This window comes from Parasteatoda tepidariorum, chromosome 3, assembly GCF_982258835.1.
Source record: "Parasteatoda tepidariorum strain Cologne lab strain chromosome 3, Ptep-v5.0, whole genome shotgun sequence".
NCBI classification, from domain to species: Eukaryota; Metazoa; Arthropoda; class Arachnida; order Araneae; family Theridiidae; genus Parasteatoda; species Parasteatoda tepidariorum.
This window is the reverse complement of record NC_141757.1, coordinates 116293816-116304626: the sequence shown is the minus strand read 5'-3', so window position 1 is coordinate 116304626 and position 10811 is coordinate 116293816. Positions and strand designations below refer to the sequence as shown.

The following is a 10811-nucleotide window of genomic DNA, read 5'->3' as shown; positions in this document are numbered from 1 at the left end:
GCATAAAAAACATTTATTCGGTTCAATTTAATTTCAGTTTCGTATTTTTTACTAAATATGTAGTAATGAAAAACATTGTGAAAACCAAAAATTCCGACAAACTGTTACCCTATAGACTGAAAAATTGTCAAAAGAATTGTTTAAATATTGTATATTTTGTTTACATTAACCAGGAATATGTTTCTTTTTACCAAAACTGCCATTACCATACAGTACGGTGCCAAAAAAATTTTCACCGTGGAGAAAGGGATATCTTCTAACGAAAAATGAATTGAATTGCTTTTGTTTAAATATGAAGAAAAAAACATACTGATACTTTTGTATGGCAAGCAATGAATGTTTAGTTTCACTCATTATATATATGTATGATAAGATGACATCATTTCTAAAATTTCTACAATATTTCTCTTTTGAGAAATAATGCAGTTTCTCTAACTGGATATGAGACATTATGAGAAATAAGCCTCATTTCGAAAGTTTCAAAAAAGCGTTTATTTACAAAAAAAAATTAATAAAAACTTTGTTTGAAAAAAAACACCATGATTTCTAAACGTGCACATGATAAAATTACAAATCATTAAATTAATATTATCTCCACTGATCACGGTTGGTAAAACGTAGTTTCAGAAAATATTTTTTCCAGTGGTAGCTAAGATAGTGTATTAATATTTTAACGAATTAGAATTAAAAGAAATTTTTCCCACCACTACTTATAAATATTTTAACAGTAAATTAAAGATCAGGTAGAGAAATGGTCATGCTCCAAAATCCTTATGCTGTTCTAATATGCCTTTTTTTTAAATTCAGCTTTAGTTGGCTACCACTGACAAATATGTATAAACTCAAGTGTTGTAATAATGTAAATATAATGTAATAAGTAATAAGTACCAATAATGTAATAAGTACCAATTATACTTAGGATATAGGCATAAAATATTACCTTGATATATTTTGTGATGATATAGTGTTCGCCTAATTTAGGTAATATATGCATATTGAAATAAAATAAATTAACTGTGTATTAGAACGCAAAAGTAATGGAGTAAAGATATTTATCTAGAAGAACCATGAGAAATCATTATACTATCATTAACGACAATGATGCTTAATTTTAATGTTAGTAATATGTTAATTGATATAAAGAAAATTTACGTACTAAAAAGCAAAAATAATGGGAACTATATGCTTATTCATTTTGGGGAGTCGTAAAAAATGGGTAAAAACCAAATGGTAATTATGCAATTATGGTAAAATACCATAATTGCTGTCTTTACCTCCTAACTGATACCATAGATCTAAGGCTCGATCGACTTGAAGTCACCTAACATAGTCAAAGCGATGAACTAGTAGATCATTTATTTTTCTGGAATTTGAAAACGATTATAAATTACAAAACAATGGGTGATCTAGTTGCGTCTTCGTTATTGTTGTATTTTTAAAGTGATCTAGTTACGCCACAGCTGTTTTTTCAGTTTTGATTTGTGCTTGTGTATGATGTTTATTATTTGGTAGAACTGTTATGTTTAAGATTATTAAAAAATTGTTAAGTTTTTGACGTTAGTATTGGTAGTTTTTTCAAACAGAGTTGTGTTTTAATTATGTTCTAGTTCGTGTTTTAATAATTCAGTTGTGTTTTTAATCAGTTCTAGTTCATGTCTTGACACCACCGCCAAGGACAGAATCACTGACAACTCATTGTATTGACCATTGAAAATGCTGGAAACCTCCAAGTCTCACTTTTATTATTCCCATATAGCGTTAAAATGGAACAAAATATCCCGTCATAACTTTGCTTATCCCCCCGTTTAACATTTTTGCTGACAACACACGATTAAGTGAAGTTAAACATTACCTGAGGAACTGCAAGTTTTTGATATTTCGTTCGATGGTGTCACTTTGTAATTCCTTATTTTTAGTCTTCAATTCTCAGCTTTCAATCTCCATTAATTTTTCAAGTAAGTTTTTCATACTTTTTATTGAATCATTAACATTTTCAACTCATTGTAAAACAAAGTATTGAATTTTAATTAAACATTTTATATCGCGGTATAAGTCCCAATTTAAAAATTTAATGAAATATAAGAAAAAGATATTGAATATTTTTAAAAAAAAACATTTTACGGGATCAAAAATTTGGTACATTTTTGAAAGTTAATAATTTGGTTAATAAAATATTAAAAAACCTATCTTGACCTTGGGGGGGGAAATGAGGCTTATCACCCTATTGCCTTGAAGCTCTTTAATTAGAAGGCAGGGAAGATATTAACTTTGTAGAATGATAGGACAGAGGAGCATAATCTATAAAAGAGAAATAGATATGCGAATTATTTTTATTTACTTTAGAAATAAAACGTCCTATTTAGCAGAAAAAAGAAAGAGCTTGTTTATGCCATGCCAATGTTTTCATTTATTTGCAAATCGCAAAAAATAAGATATTATTCTAAAACAAAACATTATTCATACATTACATTCAAACACGCTCAATTCAAAACCTATTCTAGTAACAAACATCTCAATAAACTTTAAATCGTTATTACTTCTTTTATTAGGGGGTAATAATGCATGCCATAATAACGAAAAGTTTTGAAAATCTGCTGCAATTCAACCTATGATATTGAATCTTATAATCCAATTTATTTCACCCAAAGGAGTTATAAAATATTATTAACATTTCTTTATATGCTTGCATTTAATACTTAAGCATTTGAATATGGAACAGCAAATCGCTTTGGATGATGATTATGCTAATGCGGATGTTTCAATGGTTTTCTGATTTCCATACATTGATCTAAGTATGTGATTTTTCTTTTTTAGTTTCAGATGTTGCCCTTTATTCACCTGGAGGAAAGAAACGAATTCTATGACATCTCTTTCAATGCATTTTGGAAGATTTGTATATTTGGATAAGGAACATAACTTAATGATAAACACATTTGGTAACTTTTTATTTTTATTATGTTTTTACTGCTGTGTATTTTTTTTTAAATATTTTTTATTGATTCTAAGTGTTGCGGCAAACACTAACTCCAATTAGTTGGCGCCACCAAAAGTATTCAGAATTTGTAGGTTACTCTGAGTATGGCAAGAGAAAAAAGAGAGAACTGAAAATATCGTTGAATTGGCTTTTTGAAATATCTTTGGAACGCTGTTTTTTTGTTTTGTTTTTTGTTATGTTTTTTATTTAAAATAAATGTTTTGTTTTGCCTGTTTTTAAACGTTATCAATCAATAGACAAGATGCCTCTCACAAACACAGTCAATCCGGTTAGGAACGACATTTCTGGCGCCCCCGGGTGGGCGGCCTTGTCTTAAGGATTGGTAAGAAAGGTAGGCGAAGATTTATTAATTTCCATTTTGAAGATTAAATATTTGACAATTTGAATACTTTTGAAGATTTGAAATATATATATATATTTTATTTGAATATTTGATACCATAACGGTAATTTATATGTGCTTAGAATCGATAGTTTTAGAAGCTAAGAATTTGATATTAAGATAGTAAAAATGGAAATAATAAAAAGAAATAAAACCGCTCAAAGAGCTTCATTTACTAAGGCCTACAATAAACTAGAAAATTTATTAATTGGCGATAGTGTGACGTATGACGAAATTGAAACGGATCTTTGTTTATTTAAACAAAAGGTAGACATTTTGGAAATAACTCATAATAGTTATTTAGATAGTTTGCAAGATGAAAAAGAATTCGAAGCTGAATATAATTCCGTTGAAGAATACAGAGAAAAAGCTTTGAGAATTCAATTAAAAGCTAAACGTTCCTTAGATAATTTGAAAAAGAACTCGTGTGAAAACGAAATTGTTACTTCCGAAAACAACGGCGAATTACCGAACACTAAATCTCCGAAAGCTTTATGTCAACGGCTCCCCGAAGTTGAATTATATAAATTCGGCGGAGATTTGAAAGATTGGTTAACGTTTTGGAACCAATTTAAAAATATTCATGAAAATGTTAATTTAACGAAAGCTGATAAATTTCATTATTTAATTCAGTCGACGAAGCTGAAATCGGAAGCTAGGGAAATTGTGGAATCTTTTCCTGTAACAGATGAAAATTATCCTTTAGCTGTTGAAAGTTTAACCGAAAGGTATGGCCGAAAAGATCTATTGATAGATTTTTATGTTAGAGAACTCCTGAAACTCGTATTAAATAATGCGAATAAGAATAAGAATGATTCTTTAAGCTGTTTATACAATAAACTGTCAACTCAATTGAGAGCATTAAACTCACTAGGAGTTACATCTGAGATGTGTGGTGTAATTTTGTATCCCCTTGTTGAAAGTTCATTACCATTAAATGTGTTACGCTCATTTGAACGCCAAAGAAAAAATTTAGAAAGCGAACAAAAACTACACAGTCTTGATGCGATAATTTATTTTTTGAAAAACGAAGTACTACAAGCGGAAGAAAAAATAAAATTGAGTAGAACTGAAATATTTCATTCCCCCTTCGAACGAAGGAATTTGACACCACCAGCGAATCTGAATTTGAGAGATCGGAAATCGTCTGCGGCTGAATTAATTAGTCATAATTCAAACGATGATATCCTTTGTTTATTTTGTTTTAAAAACCACGAGACTCGTTTTTGCAAGAAAGCGTTTTATATGCCTTTAGAAGAAAAACAGTCTGTTATTAGAAGGAAGGGTTTATGTAAAATTTGTTTATTGAAAGGGCACCTGGCTTTTTCTTGTAAATCAAACATTAAATGTTCAATTTGCACAAGAAAACATTTAAAATTTATGTGTCCTGACTTGGAATGTAATCGATCGGATGAAAGAAAACAGGATAATAATGAAAGCAAAGAAAAAGAGACTGGCACCTTACATTCGCGCGTGCATGCAACTAAAGAAGTATTTTTACAGACTCTTGTAGTAATTATTAAGGGAAATAAAGCGCAGCGTAAAGTTAGAATTATTTTAGATACGGGTTCTCAAAAGTCTTATATTATGAAATCTACTGCAGAAGAGTTAGGTTTTGATTTTGAAAGGGAAGAAGAATTTTCGACCTCATTATTTGGGGGAAAGAAAACAGAAATTCAACGGCACAAATGTTATAAAATATATCTCGATAGCCTTGATGGTAAATATAGTTGTAATTTAGATGCATTGGATCAGGAAATAATTTGTAATAATGTTTCTAGCATTAGACAAGGGCCGTGGATTCATGAATTGAGACAAAAAAGGATATTTATAACTGATTGTGGGAATTCAGGACCTATTGAAGTTCTTTTAGGGGCTGATGTTGTTGGTAAACTATTTACGGGTAAACAAGAACAATTAAAATCTGGATTAGTCGCCATCGACACTAAATTAGGATGGACATTAATAGGGAAGGTTCCTCAGTTTGAAAACCATGATAATTTAAATATGACGGTTGTAAATATGCTTTCTCAAGAATTACCTGTTTCATTTTTATGGGATTTAGAATTACTTGGTATTAGAGACCCTGTGGAACAAAACACTAGAGAAGATACACAGAGGGCAGTTATGATTCATTTTCGAGACACAGTTTATCAAAATTCAGATGGAAGATACGAAGTAAGCTTACCATGGAAAAAGGATCATGCTTTATTACCGAATAATTATGGGTTGTCTCTTAAAAGATTAAAATCTACTAACAAGAAATTAGAAAAAACGGGATATGAAAAGAAATACCAGCAAGTTTTTGATGAATGGATAGAAGAAGAAGTGATTGAGAAAGTTCCACAAGAAGAATTGTCAATTAAAGGTACACATTACCTCCCACATCGCCCAATTATTAAGGAAAAGTCAACGACAACTTCTTTGAAAATCAGACCCGTCTTTGACGCTTCAGCCAAGAATCCGAACTTCCCATCACTAAATGATTGTTTAGAGACTGGAATAAATTTTATTGAAACGATACCATCCATTTTAGCCCGATTTCGATTGCATGAAATTGGTGTGATTTCTGACATTAGGAGAGCATTTCTGCAAATTTCTCTAAATGAAAGAGATAGGGATTATTTACGATTTCTTTTGATTGATGAACAAAATGAACTAAAGACTTATAGGCATCGCCGAGTTGTTTTCGGTCTAACCAGTAGTCCTTTCTTATTGATGGCTGTCATTCATCATCATCTGTCCAAAAAGACATTCAAGATACAATATTCTGAAGAACAGTTGGAAAAACTCCGAAACAGTTTTTATGTAGACAATTGCGTAACGAGTGTACAAGATTTAACTGAATTAGAAACTTTTATAAAGTCAGCTACAGAAATTATGAAAGAAGGTCAATTTGACCTAAGAAGTTGGGAAAGCAACCAATTATTAGATTGCCCGTCTGCAGCTACTGAAGCGCGAGTCTTAGGCTACGTATGGGATAAAAACTTAGACTCGTTAAAAATTGATTCAGACTCACTGAAGCTGGAAGAATTCGAAAAATTAACTAAGAGAAAAATTTTGTCCCTGATAAGCCGAATCTTTGATCCGATTGGATTTCTTGCTCCAGCTTTAATAAGACCTAAGCTTTTACTTCAAGCAACCTGGAAGACTAAAGATCATTGGGATTCGGAAGTTAATGAAGAAATAAAGAAAAAATTCAATTCATGGTTCAAAGACTTACATTACTTAAATGATATTAAGATCCCAAGATGGTTGGGAGTTACTGCCTTATCTAAACTCAGCTTCCATACATTTGTTGATGCAAGCAAAACAGCTTATTCAGCTTGTATATTCCTAAGAAGTGAATCCCCTGATGGCTCTGTAAATGTCCAGCTACTCCAAGCTAAGTCAAGAATAACTCCACTGAAAAAAATAACGATCCCTCGTCTTGAATTGATGGGAGCAACTATTGGAGCTAGACTGTTCAATTCTATGGACTCTGCTTTAAAACTCGAAAAAGGAAACATTGACACCTACTTTTGGACAGATTCGTCGACTGTGTTAACTTGGATTAAGAGGAAAGAACAGTGGTCAGTGTTCGTGAACAATCGAATATCTGAAATAAATAGACTGACATCACCTGAGAATTGGTATCATGTACCAGGAAGCCAGAATCCGGCCGATCTTCTCTCGAGAGGATGTGGAGCTAAACAACTTCTGAAGTCCAAGTGGTGGCTAGGGCTTGCCTGGCTGAAGAATTCTAAGGATGATTGGCCGATGACAGTAGCTAATGTTAATGAAGAGGAAGTTGAAAAGGAAAAACGAAAAACTGTTGTTTCGGCCATCAATGTAGACTCGGAATCCATTGCAACTACTTTAGCATCCAGAATTTCGAAGTTTTCTAAGATAATCAGAGTTGTAGCATGGTTGTTACGCTTCCAACCAAAAGCTAAAGATTTAAGAAATAATGTTGATTTAACGCAAGAAGAAATAAGAAATGCACAAAAGACTCTTCTGCGGTCCGTACAAAAAGAGTGCTTCAATGACGAAGAAGGTAAAAAATCTTTGAAAAACTTTCAAGTGTTTTCAGATCATGAGGAGATACTTCGATTAAAGTCTAGACTTTTGAATGAAGATGAAACCCCTGAATTCATTGCGCCTTTGATTCTTCCGTCAAAGCATCATGTTGTCACCCGACTTATTGAACAAGAACACCTGTTGAATAAACATGCAGGAACGTCCATTCTTCTAACAATCCTGAGAGAGAGATTTTGGATTATAAAAGGTAGAAGAACTGTTCGCTCCGTTATTAGAGGATGTGTCATCTGCAAGAGACAAAAGGTTAAAAATCTTGAAGTACCATTTCCACCTCTGCCTCCTGATCGAACTAGATTATCGGCTGTATTCGAAGTTTCTGGTGTCGATCTGGCCGGACCTTTGATGACCAAGACTAATGAGAAGGTTTGGATCGTCCTTTTCTCCTGTGCTGTATATAGAACTGTTCACTTAGAGCTGATACCTTCTCTTAGCACAAACGCTTTTGTTCAAGCATTACGGCGTTTTATTGCTAGAAGAGGTAGAGTAGCTACACTATACTCAGACAATGGTACCAATTTCACTGGCCTCAACGCCTCCTTAAAGCGCCTTGATTGGAACAAAATCATGAAAGAATTTGAAGTTTCCCAAATCCAATGGAAATTCAATCCACCATCCGCCCCATGGTGGGGAGGATTCTGGGAAAGATTAATCGGAATTCTCAAAGACCTCTTAAGAAAAAACTTGGGACGGTCATCTCTGACTCATGAAGAACTCTCAACTCTTGTTTGTGAATGTGAGTCGATCATGAACAATAGACCTTTGACTTATGTGTCTGAAGAACCAGATTTGAGAGCTTTAACACCATCTTCATTCCTTCAAGACCTCCCTACTAACGACGTAGCCGACTTAGACAAAATTGACAAAACTAATTTAGACAAGAGATACAGATATGTTCAAAGATTGAGAGAAAGACTAAAAGAAAGATTCAGGATCGAATATTTAGGTTTCTTGCGTTCATCTGTTTCCAAGAGACTTGACCAAATAAATATTGGAGACATCGTCCTGATTGGCAGAGAAGACAGAAAACGGATTTTCTGGCCGTTAGGAAAAGTTATTGAGCTGTTCCCTGGAAGAGATGGACGAGTAAGACTAGTCAAATTGAAAACGGACAAAGGGACTTTACTAAGACCTATTCAAAGACTATATCCCTTAGAGGTAACTGAAGATGCCAGTGAACATTAAATAACTATGAACATTTTTGGACGTTAAATACAGATTTGTATCTTTTAAAATTTTTTTAAATTTTATAACATAACAATTGTATGTCTGCCATAATTTTAGTATTTTTTTTGTAATTTATTGTGTTGAGTTTTCTCCTACATAAAACTCAAGTGGGGAGAATGTTGCGGCAAACACTAACTCCAATTAGTTGGCGCCACCAAAAGTATTCAGAATTTGTAGGTTACTCTGAGTATGGCAAGAGAAAAAAGAGAGAACTGAAAATATCGTTGAATTGGCTTTTTGAAATATCTTTGGAACGCTGTTTTTTTGTTTTGTTTTTTGTTATGTTTTTTATTTAAAATAAATGTTTTGTTTTGCCTGTTTTTAAACGTTATCAATCAATAGACAAGATGCCTCTCACAAACACAGTCAATCCGGTTAGGAACGACACTAAGCTTTATCAGAGAATTACATTTAGTAAAACCATAATGCTAAATATATATTTATCACATATTTTAGTGAGTTATTAATTTATATTGCAATTCATCAAATTATATTATTTAATATTGGTATATTAATGATTATTTCAATCAGCTGAATGTTAACTGGAATTAATGCAAAGAAAATTATCTTACATACAAATTACTCCAACTTAAAATAAGTCGTCTTTTAGAGCATTGGACGATGTTAAGATTTCAATATCATGAAGTATCATTTGACAACATCAATATTTCACATCATTGATCACGATATTTCCCTTCAATGTATCTCGATATATTGCGATATTTATATATCTACTAGTTCGTATTTTTTTATAACCGTCGTTGAACAGCCGACCCAAGTTTTTGGTTCCACGAATACTAATGTTCAACTCCGTAGCCTTCTAATTATAAAGCCAATCCAGTAAACAAGGGAACTCCTGGATCAAGTATTGGAAGAAAAATACCTTCGTGAAAGATTTCTTGATGGAACTCACCCGCATTTGCGTTACATGGAGAGGAAAACCACGAAAAACTCCCACGATTAGTCTGACGGCAAGGAGACTCTAACCCATGATCCCTCTACCACTAAGGATATTTTACGTCAAAACTGTGGTCGGTTCAAACCGAATGTGGAATTCGTATCGAGCTGGGATTCGAACCCGGTTTACCTCATTTGAAGGCAAACATTCTATCCTTTGAGTCATCACAGCTCACTAGTTTGTATTGTTTTTAAATTGGTCGCTATGTTTAATACCCAACTGAAATGTATCAAGACTCACGATAATATCATAATCAATAGTAATCAATTACGCACTCTATATCATAATTGTCTATATTTATCCTGATGATGCCATACTTGTCTATATTTATCCTGATGATGCTTGCAATATATCTTTCTTGATATTTATTGTTTTCGGTCATGATTGTGATAAGTATCTTGTATTTCATACTTATGGTATGATATAATATTTATGATGTATCATGAAGAGTGATACATCATAATATATTATAATGGATAGTAAATTTTAGATCATGCTGTGGGTAGTAAATTATATAAATAAAAGACAACTACAAAGATAGTTGTCCTAGTTGTATTATTTCACCAGAACCGAAGTGGTTCATGAGGAATAAAACATAACTTGATTTTAAATTACTCTTTACTTCGTGAATGTATGACTAATTGACTAGAATTTAAACATTGAAGAAATATTTTTGGAACAGACGCGTTTTTGATCTCTGGTAGTGTAAAATAGACACAATTACAACTATATTGACTTTTAAAAACATTCTAGTTTGAATCTTCTACTCTCTTAGAATATTTTAGATTCAAAATTATTATTTTAATTTCAAAATATAAAAAAAAAATATTTAATCTTATGATATCTTTAACTTTAGTTATTAGGTTATGATATTTCGCGTCAGTCCCCTGAGCCATCGCGGCTCCTTCACAATTATTTTCGTTTCTTGGCAGAACACAATTTTTCTACTAAAGTTAAAATTATTCACTTAACACATATTCACTAAAAGAAATTTACGCTTGTGCCTCCCCTTCCCACGTCCAAATATTATTATCTGTTAGTATTATAAATATTTAGATCAACTGGTAAGCAGAAGTAATTTTTTTAAGTAATATTTTTTTAAAATAACATTTATATTGTTAAAACAATATATAGTTATCACAATATACTGTTCAAACGAATTTGATGAGTTCA

General features: G+C 32.2%; 1 protein-coding gene across 1 annotated transcript; it reads left to right on the top strand.

Moving 5' to 3' along the window:
• Nucleotides 1-3505: 3505 nt before the first annotated feature.
• LOC147814219 (uncharacterized) lies at nt 3506-8638 on the top strand. The gene is made up of 3 exons (XM_087160272.1): nt 3506-3889; nt 4010-4104; nt 4741-8638. The coding sequence occupies exons 1-3, from the start codon at nt 3506-3508 to the stop codon at nt 8636-8638; spliced, it is 4377 nt and encodes a 1458-aa protein (XP_087016398.1).
• Nucleotides 8639-10811: the final 2173 nt, after the last annotated feature.